Consider the following 26,324-nt stretch of genomic DNA (forward strand, 5'->3'; position numbering starts at 1 on the left):
ACTGGGCGACCCAGAGTCTATTGTGCCAGGCGCATCCACCCACCCCACCTCACCTCTAGGACTCTGGTGTGCTGGGAGCCTCTACCCCTCCCCTGAAAATTTCAGTGCAGTGAGAGCATTTCCCCCCCCACACATTCCAATGCACTGTATCGACCCACCCCCACAATCGCAGTGCACTGGGTGCACATCCACCTTGGAGATCCCGACTCCAAGCACATTGCTTCTCAAGAAGTTTACGTATAGTTTGTTATGTTTGTTGTTATATATATTTTAAAAAAACAAAAAGTTAATAGAAAATAAACAAGAAAGCAAAACAAACCAAACACTCTATGGCAGTGTTTATCATCTTCCTGTGGCCTTAATTAATTGATGCAGTAATAATGAATTAATATTCACAAAGAAACTTACCTTCAGTCAGAGCTTTCTGGACACACTCCCACAATTCTGTCATTACATTATATGGATCAATGCCATTCTTCCAAATCTGTAGCTGATAATAATAAGACATCTTTAGATGCTTTAATCCAAATCAAGAGGAAGCTGCAGGTTGGGACTGAGTGGTACCAGCAGAGCTGTGGTGGGGAGTCCAGGGCTGAGAGATCGGGCTGTGGGTGGAGACTAAGGGATGCCAGCAGAGCTGTGGGGCGGAAAGCCCCGGGCTGGGCTAGCCGGGGCTGCAGATCAGGATCGAGGGGCACTAGCAGACCTGAGGGGGTACCAGGGGGAAGATCCCAGAGCTGGGCTAGCAGGGAGTGACTTTTTGAATGCCCTATGATCTCACTTACCTGCCGGTTATTTATTGTTTTTATGTCTTCTCCTGTGAGGTCCACGTCTACAGTCTTCCTCTCCAAGAGATCTCTCATTATTAGCTTGTTATAATCCACCACTACCTTGTTCCCCCAGCGGTACACCGGCACCCCGGGCTTCAAGCTCTCCCAGACAGGCAGAAGACCTTTTGGGGTGTACAGCTTGCTGTACAGGCTGCCCATAAGGATCAGATTCGTGTTGTAATGGATGGGGACCAGGAAGTCGTAGTCGCTGCTGCTGGACTCTGTCTGGACATGGAGGTCCTGGGCTTGGCTGCCCACCAGGATGGCTTCCCCCGTGAACAGCTCCATGTTGCACTCATGCACTGAAGCCATGATCCTGCTGACCAGAGCTTGCACCAGCTGGCACTCCTGCTTCCTTCTTTGGTGTTCCTTTTGCTCAGGATACACATGGTTCCCCAAGGAGCATTTCAGGAACTCCTGGACAAGTGTATGAAACTCAGCCTGTTCCTCTTCCATTTCCCTTGGCACTCCTGCCTCACTCTGGTACTTGCCTGCCATCCCTGCGAGGCACAGATGGCTCCTGCCTGGCAGGGCTGAGCCCTCCTCAGTCCCTCGGAAAACTCTAGTGGTTCCGCTCTGCATTTCCTGTAAAGGCACTTCCTCTCCTGCTCATTGCTGAGCTGCGTGGGGGAAGGGAGTGTTGTTTTCGTAGAGTGACAGACAGTCCCCTTGGATACTCTGATCTATCTTGCACCTATACACGCCTGCCTTTGTGATAGATGGTCCCTTACACCAAAAATCACAACAATATTCAGGTTCCTCCTGAGCCCAAAGGATCACTTATCCCAGGTCAATTGCACCCTAGATCTTATACAAAGACAATCTGCTTGTAGCAAATCCTATAATAAATTATCTAAAGATTTACTAAGAAAAGAAATGAGAAGTTATTTACAAGGTTAAAGCAGGCAACACACACATACACACACACACGAGTTACAGCCTTAGGTTCCAAACGATGACAGAAGCTTCTATAATGAGCAAGCTCTATACATCCCTTATAGCTAGCCCTTGCCACGCACTGGGAAATCTTTTGCTTATGCTTAGTGACCATGGCCCCTCAGAGACCAGGCAGCAAAAAGACACAGTTTCTTCCTATCAGGGATTTTTTCCCTTCCTCCCAGAGTTCAGGCTGATGGGATGAGTTCAAGTACAGGTCTTCTCTTCACTGGATGGGGTGGAATGCAATTAACAAAGTCTTTGTTCTTTGAGGTTTCACAATGGCACATTCAATGAGCCTTCTTGGTGGGCAGGCCCTAACACCTTCTGTAGGAAACTGGCATTGTACATTAATTAATGCTTCTTTCCTGTTTGATGATTTATACAATTACAGAGGATTACAATACAAACACTTCCTGCCACCTTAGAACATGGGGTATAGACGGTATAATGAGATTAATACATGCAGCATCTTACAAGCGTTTCATAAAATCTGAACCCTAAATACATTCTTAGAAACTTAACACACAGGTGAGCCAGACTGGTTTCCAGCTATGTATTTGTCAGTGTTTGGTTGAGACCTTGGCATGAGCTGGCACCTGGTCTGCCAGCATCACATAGATTTTTCAGAAAACGTCCCATCTTGATTAATGACTTGCCAGTGAAGGAGAATCCACCCGAGCCCTTGGTAGGTTGTTGCAGCCATTAAGTCCCCACACTATGAACAAATTCATTCTTCTTTCTAGTCTAAACCCACCCAGCTTAAAATTCCAGCCATTGGATCTTACCTTTATCTGTTAGATTGAAGAGCTCCCTATTATCAAATTTCTGTTCCCTGTGTCGGTACTCTACTTATAGACTCTTACCTGCTCCGGGAGAGATACCCAGTGTTGCCAATCACAAACATTCAACAATCATGAAAATGGCTTAAAATCATAAGATTTGGAGGGAGAAAACGTTGGGTTCTCTTTATTCACCTTTGGGTTTCTGAGCCTTTTAGGATCTTCTTTTCCTACTTGCCTCCTCAAACCCTCCATCGCTCCCCAAAAACAGTTTTGTTAAAGCTGAGACCATCAGCTAGGTCCCTACTCAGCATAAGTATGGCACTACTTTCAGTACCACAGAAGTGTTCTGTAGCGTACTATTGAAGAGGACCAAAGTGGTCATCAATGAAAAACTGTGTACTGAATGAACAAAAAATGATCATGTGTAGATCACACCTTTACCCTGAGACAATTGATTGAGAAAGGGCTTGCTTACCAAAGAAGATGAATCTTGAACTTCACAGATTTCATCAAATCTTTCAATTGCATCCATAGGGTCTCCATTGCAGATCTTGCAACAATATGGTCTTCCTAGAAAGATAGCGTCACAGGCCAAGATGCTGTATGAAGGTTCAAAATGCTGTGTAAGGACAGAAAGTGGAGAGACAGATTGGTTTGCGATCATCACTGGAGTGTGGCAGGGTTGTATCTTACCACTTTTCCTTTTCTTCTAGATTATGTGATGCAAAAAGCAACATCAAAGGAAGATACAGTAGTTATGTGAGTAGAAAAAACTTCAAGAGATCAACTTTGCAGATGACATTGTTCTGTTGGACACAGATGACGATGCCATGAAAAAGACCACTACAATGTCAAATGGGGTGCCGTCAAAGAAGATTAAGAAACAGCCAAAAAAAGACAAAAGTCATAATTGTTGAGAGAGGAGTCAGCAATAATATTGCATATCTGATTGATGGTGAAGAATATGGCATGGTTAACAAATTTGTATATCTTGGAAGCACAATCAATGCTGATGGCCAACTCCATAAAGAAGTGGAAATAAGAACTGGGAAGGCAAGTGGCGTTTTTTGAGACTATCTGAATAAATAAAGAGATTCACATCAGAACTAAGATAAAAATTATACAATGCCATTGTGATACCGACATTGTTACATGCTTCTGAAACTTGGCAAGTGCTAGAAGCCCACGACAGGCTGAGAATACATGGTGTCCGCTGTGGGGACAAAGTAACCAACCCTGATGTGTTACGAAGGACTGTCCAACAAACAGGCTGTAGAGATAATGATTGCAAAAAGACGACTGAAGTGGTTTGGGCATGTTGCACAGACGTCAGAAAAACCCCCAAACCCTGTACTCCTAGACAAGCCCTAGACTGGAGTCCCAGCAATATCCCCTCCACAGACCATGTCAAGATTCCTTTCCCACTCTGAACTCTACGGTACAGATGTGGGGACCTGCATGAAAACCCCCTAAGCTTATTTTTACCAGCACAGGTTAAAACTTCCCCAAGGTACAAACTATTTTACCTTTTGCCCTTGGACTTTATTGCTGCCACCACCAAGCATCTAACAAATATAACATGGAAAAAGCCCGCTTGAAAACATCTTTCCCCCCAAAATCCTCCCCAAACCCTACACCCCCTTTCCTGGGAAAGGCTCGATAAAAATCCTCACCAATTTGCATAGGTGACCACAGAGCCAAACCCTTGGATCTTAAGAACAATGAAAAAGCAATCAGGTTATTAAAAGAAGAATTTTAATTGAAGAAAAAAATAGAAGAATCACCTCTGTAAAATCAGGATGGTAAATACCTTACAGGGAAATCAGATTCAAAACATAGAGAGTCCCTCTAGGCAAAACCTTAAGTTACAAAAAGACACAAAAACAGGAATCTCCATTTCATTCAGCACAGCTTATTTTCTCAGCCATTTAAAGAATCAGAATCTAACGCGTCTCTAGCTAGATACTTACTAAGTTCTAAGACTCCATTCCTGTTCTGTCCCCGGCAGAAGCATCACCCAGACCAAGAAAGAGGCTTTGTTTCTCCCCCACCTCCAGCTTTTGAAAGTATCTCGTCTCCTCATTGGTCATTGTGGTCAGGTGCCAGCGAGGTTATCCTAGCTTCTTAACCCTTTACTGGTGAAAGGGGTTTTCCTCTGGCCAGCATGGATTTAAAGGTGTTTACCCTTCCCTTGATATTTATGACATACCTTCTCTCAGGGATCCCCCAATATTTCCCTCAGAGTCCCCACTAAACCTCAGAGAACTCCATGCCACCTCAGAAATACACATCTCCCTCAGAGACCCCAAATATTCCCCAATATACCCACAGGGACCCTCCCCCAGTATCCCCCAAGAATCCAATGCCCCCTCAGAAATGCCCAATATCCCTCCAATAACCCACACAGAAACCCACCAATTTCCACCCTCAGAGACATGTCCAAATATCCCTGAGACCTTCCAGTTTCATCCCCAAGACCCCCCCCCATATCCCTCCTCAAGAACCACACAACCTCCTCCCTGTTCACCTCCACACACCCAACTCAAAAAGAAAAGGAGGACTTGTGGCAGCTTAGAGACTAACAAATTTATTAGAGCATAAGCTTTCGTGAGCTACAGCTCACTTCATCGGATGCATTTGGTGGAAAAAACAGAGGGGAGATGGATATACACACACAGAGAACATGAACCAATGGGTTTATCATACACACTGTAAGGAGAGTGATCACTTAAGATAAGCCATCACCAGCAGCAGGGGCGGGAAAGGAGGAAAACCTTTCATGGTGACAAGCAGGTAGGCTAATTCCAGCAGTTAACAAGAATATCAGAGGAACAGTGGGGGGTGAGGTGGGGGGGGGAGAAATACCATGGGGAAATAGAAAAGGAGGACTTGTGGCATCTTAGAGACTAACAAATTTATTAGAGCATAAGCTTTCGTGAGCTACAGCTCACTTCATCGGATGCATTACTCACGAAAGCTTATGCTCTAATAAATTTGTTAGTCTCTAAGGTGCCACAAGTCCTCCTTTTCTTTTTGCGAATACAGACTAACACGGCTGCTACTCTGAAACATGGGGAAATAGTTTTACTTTACGTAATGACCCATCCACTCCCAGTCTCTGTTCAAGCCTAAATTAATTGTATCCAGTTTGCAAATTAATTCCAATTCAGCAGCCTCTCCTTGGAGTCTACGCAACTCAGACACCCCTAACATCCTCACGGGGACCCTGCAACATCCCCCTCAGAGACCCCCTATCCCCCCAATATCTTCTCCAGACCCCATATTGCCTTCAGAAACCCCCCAATATCTCCCCAACATCCCCTTCAGAGACCCCAATATCTCCCCATATCTTCTCCAGTCAGACCCCCAATATACCCCACATTCCTCAGAGATGCAGAGACCCCCCAAAACCCCCCCATACATCTGCAAGACTCATGCCGTCAGAGACCCCCAATATACCCCCACATTCCATCAGAGAGCCCTAATATCCCCGAGACCCCTGATATCTCTGCAAATCCCCCTCAGAGACCCCCAACATCTCCCAGATACCTCCAACGTCCCCTTCAGAGCCCCCCAATATCTCCCCAACATCCCTTCAGAGACCCCAATATCCCCAATATCTTCTCCAGAGACCCCCAACATCCCCCAGAGATCCCCGACAACCCCTCCCCCCAGTGGCCGTTGGCGCCATGACGCCCCTCCCCCCTGCAACACAGCTGCGAAGGGCGGGAGGAGGCGGCTCCAGCACAGGGCGGGGGGGGGCGGGGGAGTAACGGCCGCAACGGTCACTGGGGGGAGGGGCCTGAGGGGGATGTCGGGGTGGGCTCTGAAGAAATCATGTTGGTGGCACGTTGGGGGTCTCTGAGGGGGAACGTCAGGCGGTTTCTGAGAGGGAGGTTGGGGAGATATTAGGGGTCTCTCAGGGGGAAGGTAAGGGGTCTCTGAGGGAGATTGGGGTCTTTGAGGGGGAGTTGAGAGAATTTGGGTCTCTGATGGGGGATGTTGGGGGCTTTCTGAGATGGGAGCTTGGGGGGATATTGGGGCTCTGAGGGGGAGGTTGGGGGATATTGGGGGTCTCTGAGGGGAGATATTTGGGGCTCTGAGGGGGAGGTTGGGGGATGTTGGGGGTCTCTGAGGGGAGATATTCGGGGTCTCTGAGGGGGAAGGTTAGGGGGATATTGGGGTCTCTGAGGGGGAGGTGGGGGAGAAATTTGGGTCTCTGATGGGGGATGTCAGGGGCTATCTGAGAGGGGAGGTTGGGGAGATATTGGGGGTCTCTGATGGGGGATGTTGGCAGGTTTCTGAGGTGGGAGATATTGGGGGTCTCTGAGGAGGGAGGTTGGGGAAATACTGGGGGTCTCTCAGGGGGATACTGTGGTGATTGTCTCTGTACAATAACCATCTGCCCCAGCCCCACAGCCCGCCAGGGCATCGAATCAAGGACACTGAGATTGGGGCCCCCATCGCGCCAGGTGCTGCACAGACACACACGCACCCTGACACAGACTGTAGCCCCCGTCGCTGCACATGAACAAACCATGGGAAGAAATGCCCCGAGACCAGGAACAGACGTGGGGGCAGGTAAGCTGGATGGGGGAGTCGGTCGCTGTGGGACTCGGAGGACTCCTGGGTTCAGCTCCTGGCTCTGCCACAGACTCTCTATGTGACCTTGATCATGTCATGTGGACTGTCTCTGCCTCAGTTTCCCCATGTGTACAATGGGGGCTCTTGCCCTGCCCAGCCTCCCCAAGGCATCATGAGGATAAACCCGTTGATGACTGCGAGGTGTTCTGAGACGTCACAGTTGGTGCCTATTATAGCTGAACCCTCTGCTGTCGTTAGTGGCCAGTCCAGCTCTAATTAAAGCTCAGTTGTTCTCAGTGCCTAAACTCCATGCTGCTGCTCAGACTGCCTGGGCACTGGGTGGGCCCCACGGCGGCACGGGCTGCGGTCGAGGATCCAGACTTGTGGACATTTGACCAACGGGTTCCCGAGATCCAGCCAAAAACAACCTGGCTTCAAGTTCACAGATTCTGCCTGTGATTTGCTGAGCCCTGGAGTGTTAAATGCTGATGGCTGAATGGAAAGGGGAGCTGGAAATATTAGGGGGGGCCTATATGTTGGGGTGGTGGGGGAGGAGAGAGACACAGCATTTCTCTCACATGCTTCACGGCACCGTAGTACTGACGTAATAAAACCATCAAGCTTTTGGGAACTAGATCATGGATGAGGTTTCCCTCATCAGCCCTGTTAGCATCTACACACTGCAAACATTGCAACACATGGCCATTATCCCATGAGAACAGTGTGCAGGAGGTAGGGGGACAGTTAAGAATAACATAGGCACTATCTGGCTGAGTGGAGAGAGCAGTGGACTGGGACTCAGAAAACTGGCCTCTATTCCTAGCTCTGCCCTGGGCCTGTGGGATGACTTTAGCCAAGTCACTTCACACCTCAGTTTCCCCATCTGTACAATGGGGATAATGATGTTTTCATCCTTGAGAGCTACTGGTGAAAAGTGCTGTGTAAGAATTCACAGGAGCATCTGAACTGGTCACCGACATGAGAATTGCAGCTGCCTCAAGGAGCACTAGCTCCTGGCAACAACATTTTCTTTCTGTTCAAAAAAATTAGGAAATTCACTGACAAAAAACATTGTGAATGCAGAGTAAAGGTTGCCCGGGGGTAGCTCGTGCCCTTCTGGAACGTCGAGCTCAGCAACACTTGAGCTTTGGAACCTCAGGGAATACAGTGTTATGGTAAATGCCCAACACAACCTTAATTCTGCCCTCTTTGAGCGATGCCCCAATATGTCCCTAATGCCCACATTCACACCCTGCCTTTGACCTGTACAGCGCAGGAGCTCCCTACGGCCGCCCTACACTCAGACATGGAGCCTGTCCGTAGAAAGGACACCGAGCTGCTAATTGCACAAAATCACTTTTACAGCCCCTTCCCCTTTATGCACGATGATGCTTTCACTCCCCCTTCATTAAACCCACAGACCTCGCTCATCACTCACCTCGCCGCTGACAGTCCCCATGGCAAGACACCCCTTGTGCCCTGCTAGTGCCACAGCCTGCACAATGCCGCTCTGAAACGAGGGGTAGCGGATATCCCAAGGTCTGCATGCACCTTTTTCTTTTGATTGCACAGGGGGGAGGGGGCAGGGAGAGGGGCTCAGATACCCTCAGAGAGGCAGGGCCCCCAAAGTCTCATATCCCAATCACAGCTCTGCCAAGCAGCTCCATCTGCTCCCTCCCCCATTCAGTACAGCGCCACCTATCGCAGTAAACACAGCTGTGGGGCATGTGGATAATTCCCAGTGGCTATTGCAAGCTCGGGGGCAGGGCAGAGTTAAGGTGGTGCTGGGCATTTACCTTAACTCCATATTTTCTGGCTTGCACAAGTTTGAGTTTTGATGAACTCAGTTCTGGAAGGGCATGAGCTGTCCCTGGACAATCTTAACAAAGGTGTTTGTCAGTGAATCTATATATGTCCAATCCCTGGTTCTACCTTTTGGCTTCAAGGAGGTGCCGGTCACCTATCAGCGCCAGGTGGATCAGTTACTGAATGGGATGGAGAACTTTACCATAGCATACATTGATGATATTTGGTTTGTTAGCCATACCTGGGAGGACCACATGTCCCAGAAAGAAGGGGCCGGGTCACCTCCAGCATGCACGGCTGACTGTAAAAGCTGGCAAGTGCCAGGTGGGGATGTCGTACATGGGCTACAAGGTGGGGAGTGGCTGTCTAAAGCCAGAGCCAGCCAAGGTAGGGACGATCAGAGTGTGGCCTGCTTCCTAGACTAAGAAACAGGCCCAGGCCTTTATCAGGATGGCAAGGCACTGCCGGAGGTTTGTGCCCCACTTTAACTCTGTGTCAGCTCCCATCACGGAGCTATATAAGAAGGGTGAGCCAGGCAAGCTGGTCTGAACTGGGCAGTGCCAGAGGGCTCTCTGCATGCTGAAGGAGGCTCTGGTCAAGGGCCCGGTGCCGGGAAACCCAGACTTTGACAAGCCCTTGATGGTGTTCATTGACGTGCCAGCCACAGGGCTGGGTGTGGTGTCGACACACACTAATGGAAAGGAGGAGAAACACCCCATCCTGTACCTGAGCAGGAAGCTGCTGCCCCGGGCTATGCCTGGGCTGGGCTCTTAAGAGGCCATACCCAGATCTATTCAGGCAGCACTTCACTGTGTACACTGACCACTCACCCTGCCGTGGCTGTACCAGATGAAAGGGGCCAATACCAAGCCCCTGAGGTGGAGTCTGTCCCTCCAGTAATATGAGATGGAGGTGGCCCATGTTAAGGGGAGTGCCAATATTATAGCTGATGCTTTGTCCCAGAGAGGGGGTCCCAAACCTCCCCAGGTCACTGGCTAAAGTGACCCCACTCAGTTCGGTCTCGAAGGGGGGAAGATGTGATGAAGTGGGGTTTTATTCATCTTATGTTGTATGTGAGCCTATGTGAATCTTACTGTTTTGCATGAATACTGTGTGTGCCTCAGTTTCCCTGGATATTACACCAATGTCTAGATTGTGGTAATAAGGTGTGACTTTTGCAGGGGCTGCTCCTGCTGGCTGCACCTGTGCTTTGGCTGTCCCCTTCTAACTGGAGCCTAGGAGGGGGATGTGACCAGGTGAAAACCTTTTGCCCAGGAAGCAGACAAGACAGGAGGAGGAGCAATGGACAGAGGCAAGGGTCAGGCAGCTGAAAGCGGGTCAGTCTCGGCTGGCCTAGAGCGCAGGGGAGGGCCAGAGCCCTGGCTCTGGGCTCCCCTCCTCCCAAGATGGATTAGGCTGAAAGTCACTGATTTCTGTGGCTAACCGTGTCCTGTTCTACTCTGTGTTCCTCTCGTCTAATAAACTTTCCATTTTAACAATGCTGGTTCAGTCACGTGTGACTATGGAGTTGGGGTGCAGGGCCCCCTGGCTTCCCCAGGAGTCCCACCAGGGCAGACTGGCTGCGAGAAGCAAACGGTGTGGACGGGGATGCTGGATGCTCCAAGGTCAAACTCAGGAAGGACGAAGCTGTGTAAGCTCCTTACCCCTAGTGACAATGTGCTCACCGAAAGTAAGCACGGTGCCCCAGGACCCTGACTGGCTTCATGTGGGGCATTCTAGAGCAGTGCCTCCATGACTCGTGATACTCTCCCATTGGGGGCGCTGTGGGAGGGGTTGTGGGGCATTTGCTGTGGGGGGGGATGGACTCCCAGCTACACCAGCCTGAGTGGCTCTGTAGGTGGCACATTATGATCATTGGCTGGTGCGTGTCAATCTCAAAGCCAGATCCCACAGCCCAGTAACTTTTTAATTACTGAATGTTAGTCCATGTCACATCCACTATGCCCTGAGTATTTTGCCCGCTTCACCCAGAACAGACCCATGATAAGAATGGGAGAAATTTTAAAAGTGAAGGCAGGGGGGAGGGGCTATCTATTTGAGGGAAAAAACATGAAATTTTCAGCACTAACCCAACCTGGCCCCCATGGAGCTCAGCAATTTTCAAGTCAAACTGGTGATGCATGTGTAGTTTACCAGCTCACTCAGATGACACGTTTCTCTCATTCTAGGTATGGCTGTGGCTGCTTCCAGCACAATCCTACAGCCGGGATCTGCTCTTCTGTTAAATCCTTCAGGGCTCAACCTGTTCCCTCCCTTGGACTGGCTAGGCTGTTACATTCTTGTTACCTGGCTCTTCCTCTTCCCACTCATACAGTTGTTTCTCCTCCAACTCCTTCAGCTTCTTCAGGTGGCTTGAATTAAATCCCTGGAGAGATGTCTCTGCTCGGCTGGAGGCCCCAGAACACTCGGAATCCTTCTTGGGGACTCTCAGGAATATATAGTCTGCTGGATTCACCTCCAACAGCTCCCCTCCTTGTTGAAACCTGGAAGGCCAGGTGCTCATAGAACCCGTTACCTTCCCTGTAGTGCTTGTTGAAGAGGTTAAAGTCAGCAGGAAATAGTGGGGGAGCTTTCCTTGTTCACGCAGTGGACATAGGAGGCTCAGAAGGGTCTTCAGGGATGACTCCAGGGTCCTCCCATTTCTCTGTCTCTGGGTGAATATCTTGGGCCCACAGAAGAACGGTCTGCACAGAGAGAGAGGAAAGTTACATAGCCAAGACAAAGGAAATCTACGTAACTCCTTGAGTTTGACACCAGCTTGGATTTGGACCCCACTGAAGCTATAGCCTATTGAACCCAGCTGGGATCTGACCCCATTGACCCCGTTGTGCAAAAGCCAAGTGACTACAGCTGCGGGTCTGGCCCCATTGACCCCAATGGAGCTAACGGCCCAATGACCCCAGCTGGGATCTGGCCCCAGTTGACTCCAATGGAGCTAAGGCCAAGTGACACCAGCTGGGGGTCTGGCCCAATCTTTTTGGTAAAAAGAAAAGGAGTACTTGTGGCACCTTAGAGACTAACAAATTTATTAGAGCATAAGCTTTCGTGAGCTACAGCTCACTTCATCATCTCCCCTCTGTTTTTTCCACCAAATGCATCCGATGAAGTGAGCTGTAGCTCACGAAAGCTTATGCTCTAATAAATTTGTTAGTCTCTAAGGTGCCACAAGTACTCCTTTTCTTTTTGCGAATACAGACTAACACGGCTGCTACTCTGAAACCAGTCTTTTTGGTAGTTTTCTTTAAAGATTTTTGTTGGGTTCACGCTCCCCTCCCCCATCAGCAGTTCAGATTATTGTCTCCCCTGAATATTTTTATGGGTGACCAGTTGGAGTTGGGAGATTGAGTTCAAGAGGCTGCTCAGAACACTTGAACCAACACTGCAGAGAAAAATGTCCTGAGTTTTAAGGTCTTCCAGGCTGACCTGAAGAAATCCTGCGCAGCCCCAAATCTGGCAACCTTGAGCATGTGAGTCAGACCCATCCGCCAGGCAGCTAAAAAGGAGGAGTCTCTGGACCAGCTCAGAGCACCAGCCCACCCTGTCTGGCTTTCCCATCTCCAGCTATAGCAGGTCCCCAGTGCTTCAGGGGATGTTGAAAGAAACCCAGAATGAGCCTGGCCAGTTGGGCACTGGGGGAACAAAAATTCCCTTCCTGATCTCTGCAGATAATTAGCCTAAGCCCTGAAGCATGAGACTGGATCAGAGTCAAAATAGATTATAATTATACAATATAACCAGGTCTCTGAGTCCTCCAGCAAAAGCAGAGAAGACACCCAGACTCAACATGGATTGCACTGCCTGGGATCTGACACAACTCACAACATCTCAGACCAGAGCCTGACATCCAGACAGAGAGCTATCAATGCTTGAATTATTGCTCCCCCACCCCCACCCAACCCCCCAAGCATCCCCTTACAGCAGATGATCCAGCCCAGGCATGCTCGGAGAGTTACCTTCAGGTGGTAAGACGTCAATATCTTGCCATATTCTGGGACCCAGCACTCCTTGTTTATGAACTTCAGGAGTCTCAGAGCTTTCCGTCGCTGCCCCCCATCACTGTCGATGTCCCCGGAGAAAAGCTGTCTCGGCATAGCAAAAGAGAACCTGGAAACCAAGGGAAAGAGCAACCTCATTGAATTTCAATGAGCGAGGGATCTCGGTATAAACAGCCCCCATATCCCTAACCCTAGCCCAGAAGCAGCCACATTTCAGTGCAGGTGCAGACTGCCAGTTTCCCACTCACCAAAAACCAAACCAAGGCACTCCTGAACGGGAATGAGTGTCCACACTGGGGCTATCCCAGTATAACTATACTGGTTTAAATTCAAGCCTTGGCTTAAACCAAAGAAGGTTTCCCATGTAGACAAGGCCCAAGTTTCATTTTTCCCTTTGCCACTAACTTTTTCAGAGTTCAAGAGTGGAAAAGGAAAAGGAATAGATGGGGAGGAAACCAGCCTAGAATCCATCCTTCTATTGGATTTACTGGCCAAAAAGAGGAGAGAGGATGAAAAAAAAAACAAAACAAAAACACAAACAAATTCAACATTTCAGAAATTCAAATTTTTTTTAGTTTTCAAAAGCTGAACATTTCAGTTCCAGTCAAAATGAAAATATCTCTGGGAAATAAAAATGTTGATTCAGGACCAAGGGAACATTTAGTTCCTTTCAGCGGTGGATCTTTTTTTACCTCCAGAAACCATCTTTGGCCACTATGTCAGCACCGATTCTCCCAACTCGCTCTCCCTTCTGGCGGAATCTTTCCTGGCTATTGCTCGGCTCCTTGTCCCACCAGTCGGACAGTCTGGCCAGGTCATATATCTGCCAGTCTTCAGACAACACCACCTTATTCTGGACAGCAGGGACCAGATCCACAGAGACTAGCTCCTCCTCGCCCAGCCGGAAAATCAGCTGCACAGCTGGGCATTTAGGGTCCCAAGGCTTCAGTGTGATTCTCTCTATGAGATGGGGAGAAAAGAGAAGATCCAGTGATGCATATAGAAACATAGGGCTGGGTGGGTTCTCAGATCTACCAGTTACAGATGTGGTTGAAGCTGCTGGCCCAGGGGGGAGGGGGAGGGGGGAAATCAAGCAGAGATCTGAATTGTATTCAGCAACCAGAGGGGCGGAGGAGAAAAGTGATCATGTGAAATCATCTCTTTTTGCATGTTGTTGGGGAGAAAGCATTGGATAGTTATAACGACTTTAAGTTTGAAGAAGGTGAAAGCAAGAAATTAAGTCCAATACTGACTACATTTGAGGAACATTGCATGCCGAAAGTAATGAGACCTTTGAGAGAGAAAATTTTTTTTACATGCATGCAAAAAAACTGGTGACGCCACAGAGGAATATGTCACAGAGTTAAGGAAACTCAGTAACATCTGTGACTTTGGTGAACTGGCAGATTCTCTGGTCAGAGATAGAATCATTTGTGGCATTAAAGACAGTGTGCTAAGAGGGACTGCTTCATAAAGGAGACTAACTTTAGAAAAAGCTCCCCAGATATTCAGGGCAGCAGAAACTGTGAAAGCACAAGTCAAAGAGCTGAATCCACGAGAAGGGGTTACCCAAGTAACCCACTATAGACAGACTAGGTCAAATCAAATTGTGGAACCACTTGCTATGAAGACCACTGCTAGGAGGAAGACTGGGTACAGACGGTGATGTGGAAGGTGTGGATCATAGTGTGTCCCCAAACAGTGCGTTGCCTTTTGGAAACTCCGTTGTAAACATGGGGAAAATAATCCTTTTACAGAATGCTGCAGATCCCAAATGCAGAACAGTCAAGTGCATTCAGTTAAAAACAATCTGGGTTGAGGAGTTTTTTTATAGACATTCTGGGATCTAGCAAGTCCAATGAGAGGGACTGGATACTTCACTGTCACAGGCTATATGGAGCAATTATTCCACTGAAAGTGGGCACAGGAACTCAGGTTAATATGCTGTCTGAACAAGATTATGAGAAACTGAAAATAAGACCAAAACTGGGACCAACAAAAATCAAAGTACCTGGTTATTCTGGAACAAATATACCAGTGAAGGGCGGGGAGGGTGTGTGTGTCTTGCTAGCATCAACCTAAAAATACCATGTACAGGCTCCCATTCATTGCAGTGCCAAAGGAGGGGACACCAATTTTAGGCCTGGCTGCATGTGAGAAACTCAGTCTGGTAAAACCGGTGCTCTCACTGCAAGATCATACCAAACCTGGCTTTGAGACTCTTTTGGGAATATCATGACCTGTTTCCAGGGTTGGGTTGCTTGCAGGGTGAACATACAATCCAGATAAACAAGCAGGTTCTTCCAGTTACCCAGTAATATAGAAAGGTGCCATTTGCACTCTGTGATAAACTCAAGGCTGAGCTCACAAGGATGGAAGCAATGCAAGTAACACAAAAAATTGAGGAGTCAACAAAATGAGTCAGCTCCCTAGTCATTGTTGAGAAAAGTAACATCCAGCTACGCATATGCTTAGATCCCAGAGACCTCACCAAGGCTCTAGGGAGAGACCATTTCAAACTACCAACCAGAGAAGAGATTATGGCTCAATTTGCAAATGCTTAATATTTCAGTAATTGGATGCATCCTTGGGTTTTTGGCAGCTAAAATTAACTGAAGAAAGCTCAAAACTATGCACATGTAATACCCTGCTTGTTGGGAAGCTACAGATTCTTGCACTTTACCCTTCAGCATAGCTTCACCACCAGACGTGTGCCACAAAACCATGCATATGGTCTATGAACATACTAACGGTGATGACACTGCAGTGGAGGACATAATCATCTGGGGCCCAAAGAAAAAGGAGCATGATGGTAGACTTCAGGAAGTCCTGGATGCAACTAGAACTGCAAACTTCAAACTAGATAGAGAGAAAGGTGTTTTAGGGGTTACAGAACAGACTTTTGTTGGAGATATTATTTCCAACAAAGGTGTAAAATCAGGTAAGAGGAAGAAATGATGCCACAGCTGCAGTCAAAGAAAGATTTCCAACAGTTCCTGGGAATGGTTCATTAGCTCTGAGAAAACTCCCAGAGAATACAAATGAATGGTACTGGGTTGCAGAACAGAAGGAATCATGGGAAAGTTTAACACAACAACTGATCCAAGAGCCAGTGTTGAAGTTCTATGCACCAGGAAGGCCAACTGAAATTTCCGCAGATGCTTCACAGTCTGGGTTAGGAGCAGTGATTTTTACAGAAGAATGAGGATTGTTGGCAGCCAGTGGCATATGCATCCAAATCACTGACTGAGGCAGAAACCAGATACACACAGATTGAGAGGAGCTTTTAGGAATATTGTTTGCCTGTGAGAGATTCAGTCAGTATATTTATGGTCAGACAGTGGAAGTTGAAATAGATCACAAGCCCCTGGTAGCATTATTTAGCAAACTGCTAAACGACTGAACCTTAAGGATTCAGAGAATGAGGATAAAGCTGCAAAGGTATGATTTGGTTGTGACCTACACACCCGGTAAATTCCTGTTCACAGCTGATGCACTTTCCAGAGCAGTGGCTCCCACAAAACCAGAGAAGACTTTAGAGACAGGGATGTAAGCCTATGTAGATCTGATTGTAAAGGCAATTCCAGTAGCTAACAGGAAACTGCAACAAATGAGAGAGGAAGTGAAGTAAGATGAATCGTTGGGGATCCTTAAAGAAGTGATCATTAAAGGATGGCCAGAAGAAATAAGCAGTTGCTGTTCTAGTATGAGACTATTGGAACAGCAGACATGAACTTACTGTGATAGAGGGGGTGATTTTCCAGGGCAGTAAGGTTGTAATTCTAATGAGCCACTGAAAAGTAATGCTACGGAAGATCCCGGAGGGACATTTAGGAATTGAAAAGTGCAAACAACGAGTGTGAGAGGTGTGGTATAGGCTGAAGATCACTCATGACATTACTAACGTGGTAAAAATGGCTTTTCATGCCTGAAATACAAGCCAAGCCAAAAAGCAGAGCTGCTGAGACCTCACCCAGTTCCACCAAGGTTTTATGAGAAGGTCGGCATGGACTGGTAAATGCCTGGCAATCAAAGGCTTATTTAATAGTCACAGATTATTATTCTCTGTATCCAGAAGTTTGCACGCTGCACTAATAGTAAGTCAGCGATAGCCAGCATGAAGGGAATCTTCTCCCGACACAAAATTCCAGATGAAGTCTTTAGCGACAATGGGCCACAATTTTCCAGTAGAGATTTTAGGCAATTTGCCCTAGATTGAGATTTTCATCACAAAACATCAAGTCCAAATTACCCCCATCAAATGGACTTGTGTCAATACAGACAGTAATGACCTGATGAAAAAGACTTTTGACAGTGGGGGTGATTTGTATAAAGCATTACTGGTTTACTGAAGTATACCCCCGGAGAATGGCTTTTCTCCAGCTCAGCTGGTAATGGGAAGAAGGATCAGATCTAATTTTCCTGTTAACTTGCTGAAATCTCATAACAATGAAACCATACGGAAGATGAAAGACAATCAGAAGTGGAAGCAGAAATTTTATTTTGAGAAAAGGGCCCGTGATCTCCCATCTCTAACCCAGATGATGGGGTGTGCCTGAGGGATCCCACTTCTAATACTTGGGGCCAAAGGGGCACCATTAAAGAACAGCTGCATTCCCAGTCTAAGGTAGACCAGACAGACCAGGAGGACACATTTCAATGTAATTGAAGGGATTTACGAGTAACCCCAGAAAGTTCCAACACATTGACAGTCAATATGGACTCTGACATTTCCCAACTGACAGATCCTTTATCATCAATGCACAAAGGAGAAACTAGTAAGGAGCAAGAGAACAACTGAGACTCCAACGAAAGGCTGATCCTGAGGTCAAAACTGGAGATTAAATGTCCAGAAAGACTCCTAGAGACTTGCTGACCTGCCTAGAAAAGGGGAAGGTGAGGAAAGTGAGTGGTAAAGACTCATGCCAGAGTGATGTGCTGGTGATCTCTCCTCTCTAGGGAGTCACACATTGGGTTTATGGAAATATGCTTGGGTTGAGAATTTAATGCATGTGTTGTTAGATAGTTGTTAGGTGTTTATATGTACACATGTATGTAAGAGATCATTCATTTCTCTTTAAGAGGGAAGCTGTAGAGACATGTCTGTGGAAGATCATCATTTAGAGATGCTCCCTCAAAAGGGACAGTCTATGAATATAGGAATTTCGAGCTGTGCCCTGGAAGCTGGGGTTGAAAACCCCATGTAGCCCTGTTCAGCAGTTCTCCGCAGGCGCACTCTAGTTTGGTTTATTACAGGTTTTATTCCTTTCTCATTCACTAGTTTGTTGTTTAATGAACCCCAAGATCATTACAATCACTGTGTGTAAGGTGAATGTAACATCGCTGCACAGGACAGCTCTTCAGAAATTGATAAGATACAGAACCTTCTTGTACCATATTAATAAAGCTGCCTTGGCTATTTGGTCTCGGGTATATTTCATCATGAAATAAGGAACCAAAGTGTGGTCAAGCAACTGACTATGCACTTTATTAATAGCACAAGTGTCCCTTCTGGCCTTGGAATCTATGAAAGGTCTTGTTTTCTAGAACTACAGCTGAGACCTCACCTGTGCTCAGCAGAGCAGAACAATTACCCCTTATATCTTACACACAAGTGTAATATTTCCAGACAATGGATCTATTGTAATAGATTGTTTTCTGTGTTGTAAAGAAGTTGCCCAAAAGAAAATAAATGCTAACAGCATGTTGGGAATCATTAAGAAAGGGATAGATAATAAGACAGGAATTATCACTCTATAAAATCGATGGTACGCCCACATCTTGAATACTGTGTGCAGATCAGGTCAGCCCATCTCAAAACAAGATATACTGGGATTGGAAAAAGTTTGGAAAAGGGCAACAAAAATGATGAGAGGACTGGAACGGCTGCCGTATGAGGAGAGATTAATAAGACTTGGACTGTCCAGCTTGGAAAAGAGACAGCTAAGAGGAGATATGATTGAGGTCTATAAAATCATGACTGGTGTAGAGAAAATAGATAAGGCAGTGTTATTTACCCCTTCTCATGACACAAGAACTAGGGGCCACCCAATGAAATGAACAGGCAGCAGGTTTAAAACAAACAAAAAGAAGTATTTTTTCACACAATGCACAGCCAACCTGAGAAATCCTTGCCAGAGGATGTTGTGAAGGCTAAGACTATAACAGGGTTCAAAAAAGAACTAGTTAAATGCATGGAGGATCGGTCCACCAATGGCTATTAGCCAGGATGGGCAGGGAGGGTGTCCCTAGCCTCTGTTTGCCAGGAGTTGGGAATGAGCGACAGGAGATGGATCACTTGATGATTCCCTGTTCTGTTCATTCCCTCTGGGGCACCTGGCACCGGCCACTGTCGGAAGACGGGACACTGGGCTGGATGGACGTTTGGTCTGACCCAGTCTGGCCGTTCTTATGTTCTTAAATGTCTGTCAGGGTTCCCTCCCCACTCTGAACTCTAGGGTACAGATGTGGGGACATGCATGAAAACCCCCAAGCTTATTTTTACCAGCTTAGGTTAAAACTTCCCCAAGGTATAAACTATTTTACCTTTTGCCCCTGGACTTCATTGCTGCCACCACCAAGCATCTAACAAATATACAACTGGGAAAGAGCCCGCTTGGAAACATCTTTCCCCTCAAAATCCTCCCCAAACCCTACACCCCCTTTCCTGGGGAAGACTTGATAAAAATCCTCACCAATTTGCATTGGTGAACACAGACCCAAACCCTTGGATCTTAAGAACAATGAAAAAGCAATCAGGTTCTTAAAAGAAGAATTTTAATTAAAGAAAAAAAGTAAAAGAATCACCTCTGTAAAATCAGGATTGTGAATACCTTACAGGGTAATTAGATTCAAAACATAGAGAGTCCCTCTAGGCAAAACCTTAAGTTACAAAAAAAGACACAAAAATAGGAATCTCCATTCCATTCAGCACAGCTTATTTTCTCAGCCATTTAAAAAAACAGAATCTAACGCATCTCTAGCTAGATACTTACTAAGTTCTAAGACTCCATTCCTGTTCTGTCCCCGGCAGAAGCATCACCCAGACCAAGAAAGAGGCTTTGTTTCTCCCCCACCTCCAGCTTTTGAAAGTATCTCGTCTCCTCATTGGTCATTTTGGTCAGGTACCAGCGAGGTTATCCTAGCTTCTTAACCCTTTACTGGTGAAAGGGGTTTTCCTCTGGCCAGGAGGGATTTTAAAGGTGTTTACTCTTCTCTTTATATTTATGACAGTGTCCAACTTACCTTTTATTGATTTATGAATCTGAGGCACTCTAGGTTTGATCATTCTTGCTTGGAACACTGGGTCTAGAAGGAGAGAGAGGGGAAGGAAATTGTGGGATCAGCATTACCAAAGGTTTCTTTTGGCCCATTGTTTGCTCCTGTTTTATAAGGTCAAGTTAAAAGTTTCCAAAGCTGACTGCCTAAAGTTTGGTACCTAAATACATATTTAAGCCTCTCTCTGTGACGACTATCTTCACTTTATAAAAGTTATCAGCACCTCTGGGCCAGAGATTGCACGCTGGCTGGTTAGGGAGGGTCATTGAGCTCTGTCCATGAGCTAAAACTGACAGTGGACAATCACTGCAGACTCCTGGACCGGTAAACACCTCCAAAGAAGGACCCCCTGTGCTCCGAATGTGGCCAGAGGGGGCACTTGTGCTGTGACTGGGCCTTCATGCATTGCAGCAACGGGCAAGCCTGGACAGCCAATGCGAGAGCTTGCAAAGAGGGCCTGGCTGAGGGTCACTGGGCGAGGTGACAGGCCTAAGGACTCAGTGTGGTGCAATCAGACATCAGTGTGGGAGAACTTAGTGCAGGCCTGTGATCCACCTGACGCCACGATCTGCTGGCAAAGCATCCACAGGACATATGACCCTATCCCATGAAGGAAGTGCAACTGATGGCAGGGAACCACATGGAGACTTCCTGTATGGGGTTGTCACCTGCTTTGGCCTACCCTGTAATCTCAGGTTGGGATCTGAAGTATTTTGGGAAGATCCTGAGACCATGGGCTGGAGGTCTAGGGACAATGGAAACAATCAAACCAGGAGAACTCATTGGAGCTGGAGAGAGAGAGAGAAGACCCAGAAGATGGAACCTCCCTGCAGTCAGGAAGCTCGACCCAGCATCCCACCAACCGCCGGGCACCCAAGATTGTAAGTATCAAGTGGCTAATGCAAGATGTGGATTTCCAAGGGAACAGCATGAAGACCAGACCCTGAGTTGGGCATTTGAACACAGAGCTATCGCTAATGGTGAAGAGATTGACCCTTTGAATGCAGAAACGAACGACTGCACCAGGTGACAGTGAACCCCCAAACCAGGGAAATAGGGTTCAGCTTCTGGTCCCCAAGGGATCTGAAAAGGAGTCTTACACCCAGTTCAATTTGTGCCATTAGGTGGGTACTTGGGGAGGGAGAAGACACTGGAAAGGGTGAGCCTCAGATTTCACTGGCCTGGGTTACTGACTGTCACCTGGTAGGGCCCAAGAGAACCCCAAAGTCTCCCCTGGTCCCCCTCCTGGTACCCTTTGAATGAACAGGTCTGGACTTTATAGGGCCACTCAAGAAAAACCCATTGGGTTATTGGCACATATTGGTGACAGAGAATTACAGGACACGGTACACCTGAGGCTATTCTCCCCCGCCCCCGCATGACAAACACACCCACCATTGCAACCAAACTTATGAAGGTCTTCACTACAGTTGGGATACCTAGAGAAATCCTGGTGGACCAGGGGTCCAATTTCACATCAAGACTGATGCAGGAATAGCATGAGCTGCTAAAGGTCAAATCCCTCAAGACCTCAGTCTACCACCAGCAGACGGATGGGTTAGTGGAGTGGTTCAAAGGGACCATGAAGATGGTGCTGAAAAAGTTTGCAGCCTCTAACCTCTGCCACTGGGACTGAATGCTACCACTGTATGGGAGGTCCCTCCAGCCTCCACAGGGTTTTTGCCATTTGAGCTGCTGTATGGGAGACCACACCAGGAGATTCTGGGCCTCCTTTGGTTACCCAAGCCCGGGGTGCAGGAGCTGCTGGACTGGCTGTGGACCACTGGACCTTAGACCACCTTAGACCTATACTGTAGACCCCATTGCTGGTGGAGTTCGGGACTTGGCCATCTGTTACGGCCATCTATACTGGACTTAGATCTTAAACACTGCCACAATAGCAGCCCCTCTTACCAACCAAAAGTTCAAATGGATGGAAGCTGGCGACACTATGTTCAAAGCCTTAAGAACCATCTAACCCACAAGCCGGGTCCTCTTCCACCCTGGCTTCTCAAAACAGTTCACCCTACAGATGGGCGTCTTGTAGACGGGCCTTGGGGCAGGGCTACCCCAGAAGGTGGATGACGAGGGACACCCAACTCTCTACAGAAAGCTGTTCCCTTGGGCAGTAAACTACTGGACCATCAAAAAGGAAGCCTTGACAGCTCTCTCCATCAGGGCTGAGCAATGGTACCCCCAAAACTGGAGCACCCCACATCACATCCTTGTTCACCTTCAGCGTCTAACCCAGGAACAACATATGCTGCAGAAAAAGCATCCAAAACTGTGACAGTATTTCAGAATATGACTTGGGGCTGACTTCGGCTCTCAGTTAAAGGAGTGTAGATCTGGAGTCACTGCACTGTACTTAGGGAGCGACTCCGGATTGACCCTGGGAGCTGAGATCAGTACCTGGTCAATCTGCTCTAGTATTTGGCACTCTTTAATAAAAGTGGCCCACAGTTATTTGACAATATCCCATCATTTATTTCATACTCACCGTTGTCTCTGGGGTGGCTGTTTTCATCTGAAGATAGAGGAAATCGAAAACGAAAGTGTTTGAGCAATTACCCAGATGGTTCTTTTAACAGCTGATCCCTCCCCATAACCCCCAAGCCTGTCCCCACTCCTCAAATTCATCTTCCTAGCTTCCTGGTCCCTTCCCCACCCTCCCATACCCACCTCAATGCCCAATCCACCCTCTCACCCCCTACAAGCTGATGCCCACCCCCAAATTCACCCTCTCAGTATCCCAACTCCTCTGCTAACTCCACATTCCTAGCCCTCCAGACCCTGGCTCCCACATATCTACCCTTCTGCTCCTGCCCCCCAAATTACCTGCAGTCAGAGCATTTTGCACATATCTGTGGAAGTCCTGCAGGATGCGGACAGGATCCAAGTGGTGACTGTCGATGCTTTCCTGGGAAAGAAGGGGAAAATCCATCAGATCTTTTCTCCACCTACATCACAAGCCATCAGGGATCGAATGTGGGACAAAGCCCCAAATCACAGGGCACAACAAATTAATCCTGCCGGAAGGTTAAAATGCTGCGAGATTCCTGATTTGGATGGTAACTAAGAGACCTGCCTGCAGTATTATCAACACCAAGGTTTAAAAATCTGGCCTGGGCGCCCCAAACTACGTTAGCACCATTATTGTTTCTGTTTAATTGAAATAGTTCATCTGGAATGCCATTGAGGCTGCAGGTCGGGAGTGGGGGGCACCGGCAGAGCTGGGGGGGGCAGGGCCATGCTAGCGGGGGGCCGGAGGGGGGTGAGCCCAGGACCTGGCTAGCAGGGGTGGGTTCACCTCACCTTGAATCGATCTCTCTCTCCTGCCTTGGGGTTCCCTGTATGCGGGGCCGGTTCATCGCAGTAGGCAGTCGCCCCGTCCGCTCTCAGGGTGTCCAGATCCACCACCAACCTGCTCCCGCAGCGGAACAGCGAGACCCCTTGGGCCCCGTAGATGTAGGTGGGGAGCCGCCGGTCAATGGCGCTCGGGTCCCAGACCGTCCTGCGGCCCCGCAGCCGGAGTTCAGGATGGAAGCGCAGCGGGATGAGAAAGTCGAAGTCACTGGCGCTGTCACGGCTCTGGAGATGCAGCTCCTGCTGGTGGCTCCCCATGGGCTGGGCACCCTCGGGGTACAGGCCGGTGGTGCTCTGATACAGCCACTCCACGAGCTTGGCCACCGTCTTTTCCACCACCTCATAGCTCCTCCATGCGCAAAAGTCTTCATCGTCCCCTCGCACAAACACGTTGTCATTGTAAAACCGCTGCAGGAAACCTTCCCCGGCCATCCCGCCGCCCTCGCCTCTCCCTGAAGGTGTTTGTGCAGCCCCACGGCTCAGAGCAGGATGAAGTTTCCTGACTGGGATTTGCACACAGAAGGGTCATCACAAGCTACTGCATTTAATCTGGTTCAGTGTAAGCAGGGTGGGTTTTCAACCCCAGGAGTTGGCAGCGTTGTCAGTCATTGAAGAGACCTGCAGGGCCCAAGACAGAGTTTAGAAAAGCAGCCGGGATCCCCCGACATTCCCAGGCAGGTGTCCCTGGTGCTCCAGGTGGCTCTGATCCTGCCCAGCCTGGTCTCACCTGCTCGGATTGATCTCAGCCGGCGTCCGGCCCCCACTGCCTTTGGGAAGCGACGCTATCCACAGTAATGATGGCAACTGCAGCTGGCTAGAGAACGGGAAGTGGGCACAGGCTTGGTTGCAGGCTGGAGGGTTTGTAGACAGTGGCTCAGGGCACTGAGCTGTGCCAAGGCTGGGTTGGGTGCTCAGAGCAGGCATGCTCGGTGCATGGCACAGGCCCACAAGCACTGGCAACACAGGCACAGGGCAGGAACACCCATGAGATGAAAGCGGCAGATCACACGTCTCAGAGCCAGTGTGTCAGGCTGTGTCATCTCCATGGGGCAGGGCGTTCTCACGCTGCTCAGACCACCACACCTCTCCCAGCTTCCAGTGCTGCAGGCGGGCCTGGAGAGCCCCTTCACCCTGCAGCAAGCCCACACCTGGGGGAGGGGCTCTGCCCTGCCACTCCCTGCCTCCAGCTAGTCCATGTGCTCCACTCCCAGCCCCACCCCACGAACACTCCAGCCTTACCGGGGCATAGCCCTCTGGGGCCAACTTTCCTTTCTGTCTCCCTCCTTGTGCCCTAGAACTCACCTGCTGGTGTCTACAGCCTGGTTCGGTGTTTGAACCCCTCAGTGCTGCTCCACAAACAGTGCTTCTAAGAGCACCAGAGCTGCTGGACTGGGTCAGATCTAGGAACATCTGGCCCAGGATCCTGTCTCTGACAGTGGCCTGTGGAGAGCTCGTCACCTAGTGCGGGGAGGGTGTAGCAAGAGATTTTTGCTTTGAATGTCCTGAGATACTTTCCAGCACCTTAATAGAAGCTTACAGAAAAACCTCGGCAAAATTCATTTCTCCCAGTTGATATAATTAAGGTGGTGACAGTATCAGGCCGCTTTGGTTTGCATAAAACAGAAATCAGTTTAAGATTGAGGCTCTAATTAAATAGGAATTAATGATAGTTTAAATTTAAAAATTCAACATGGTGGATCAAAATGGTGGAGACAGGGATAATTTAGGTAATGGAAAGTTCTAGCAAACACGATGGCCTCAAAGGGAGGAGCTTAGAAAGCTCTAGAATCCAAGATGGCGGCTGGAGAGGAGTTTCCTACCTAAACATAGGGATGATGTCATGGAAGGAGCTGGAAAAGCTGAAAGCTGATTGGCTGAGAGGAGTTGACCTTGAGAGCGCAACCAGCATATAAGGCCGACAGCCAGCAGGCTCAGTTTGTAGTGGGTTTGACAGCAGGCTGGAAGTAGTGGGTATGGGCTTTTGAGAATCATAAGCCTGGAAGGGACCTCGAGAGGTCGTCTAGTCCAGACCCCTGCACTCATGGCAGGACTAAGTATTACCTAGACCAGGGGAGGGCAAACTATGGCCCTTGGGCCAGATCCAGCCCATCAGGGCTTTCAATCGGTTCGTGGAATTGCCAGCCCTGTGGCACAGTGGGGCTAAGGCAGGCTCCCTGCCTGCCCTGGCCCCACTCCTGGAAGCGGCTGGCACCATGTCCCTGCAGCCTGTGAGGAATGGGGAGAGCAGAGGGCTCTGTGTCCTGCCCTCGCCTGGAGGTGTCACCCCCCACAGCTCCCATTGGCCAGGAATGGGGAACCGTAGCCAATGGGAGCTTTGGAGGTGGTACCCACAGGCGAGGGCTGCATGCGGCGGAGCCACCTGCCTGGCCCCACCCCACCCCACCCCACCCCCAGGAGCGACTGGTGGACATGCTGGCCACTTCTGGGAGTGGTGCAGGGCCAGGGCAGGCAGGGAGCCTGCCTTAGCCCTGCTGCACACCACTGCTACCCGGGAGCCGCTGAAAGTAAGCAGCGCCGGGCCGGAGCCCATACCCCAACCCCTCCTGCACCCCAACCCCCCAACTCCCTGCCCTGAGCCCCTTCCTGCACACTGCACCCCCTCCAACACCCCATGCTCCCTCCTGCACCCCAACCCCCTGCCCCAGCCCTACATTCAATTTGTCCACCCAGATGTGACCCTCGGGCCAAAAAGTTTGCCCACC

At 48.7% G+C, this 26,324-nt stretch overlaps 2 protein-coding genes across 4 annotated transcripts in view; both read right to left on the bottom strand.

Moving 5' to 3' along the window:
* LOC119856754 overlaps positions 1–3,148 on the bottom strand; it is a 29,863-nt gene extending 26,715 nt beyond the window's left edge. The window contains exons 1-3 of one of the 2 annotated variants that reach the window (XM_043517103.1): positions 3,027–3,148; positions 786–1,450; positions 409–490 (exon numbers count right to left, since the gene is read on the bottom strand). In XM_043517103.1, coding sequence (XP_043373038.1) covers positions 409–490; positions 786–1,412 — 709 coding nt within the window. In that variant the 5' untranslated portion in view covers positions 1,413–1,450; positions 3,027–3,148. Of the gene's footprint in view, positions 1–408; positions 491–785; positions 1,642–3,026 lie in introns of those variants that run through there. The other variant, XM_038404729.2, reaches the window with a different exon arrangement.
* A 3,582-nt stretch (positions 3,149–6,730) lies between these two features.
* LOC119856755 (protein mab-21-like 3) overlaps positions 6,731–26,324 on the bottom strand; it is a 46,128-nt gene continuing 26,534 nt past the window's right edge. The window contains exons 2-9 of one of the 2 annotated variants that reach the window (XM_038404731.2): positions 24,904–25,059; positions 23,551–24,219; positions 23,074–23,155; positions 22,736–22,762; positions 20,203–20,265; positions 13,650–13,917; positions 12,916–13,066; positions 6,731–11,646 (exon numbers count right to left, since the gene is read on the bottom strand). In XM_038404731.2, coding sequence (XP_038260659.1) covers positions 11,542–11,646; positions 12,916–13,066; positions 13,650–13,917; positions 20,203–20,265; positions 22,736–22,762; positions 23,074–23,155; positions 23,551–24,033 — 1,179 coding nt within the window. In that variant the 5' untranslated portion in view covers positions 24,034–24,219; positions 24,904–25,059 and the 3' untranslated portion in view covers positions 6,731–11,541. The remainder of the gene's footprint in view (positions 11,647–12,915; positions 13,067–13,649; positions 13,918–20,202; positions 20,266–22,735; positions 22,763–23,073; positions 23,156–23,550; positions 24,220–24,903; positions 25,060–26,324) is intronic. The other variant, XM_038404730.2, reaches the window with a different exon arrangement.

Source organism: Dermochelys coriacea, chromosome 6, assembly GCF_009764565.3.
Source record: "Dermochelys coriacea isolate rDerCor1 chromosome 6, rDerCor1.pri.v4, whole genome shotgun sequence".
In the NCBI taxonomy this organism is placed as follows: domain Eukaryota; kingdom Metazoa; phylum Chordata; order Testudines; family Dermochelyidae; genus Dermochelys; species Dermochelys coriacea.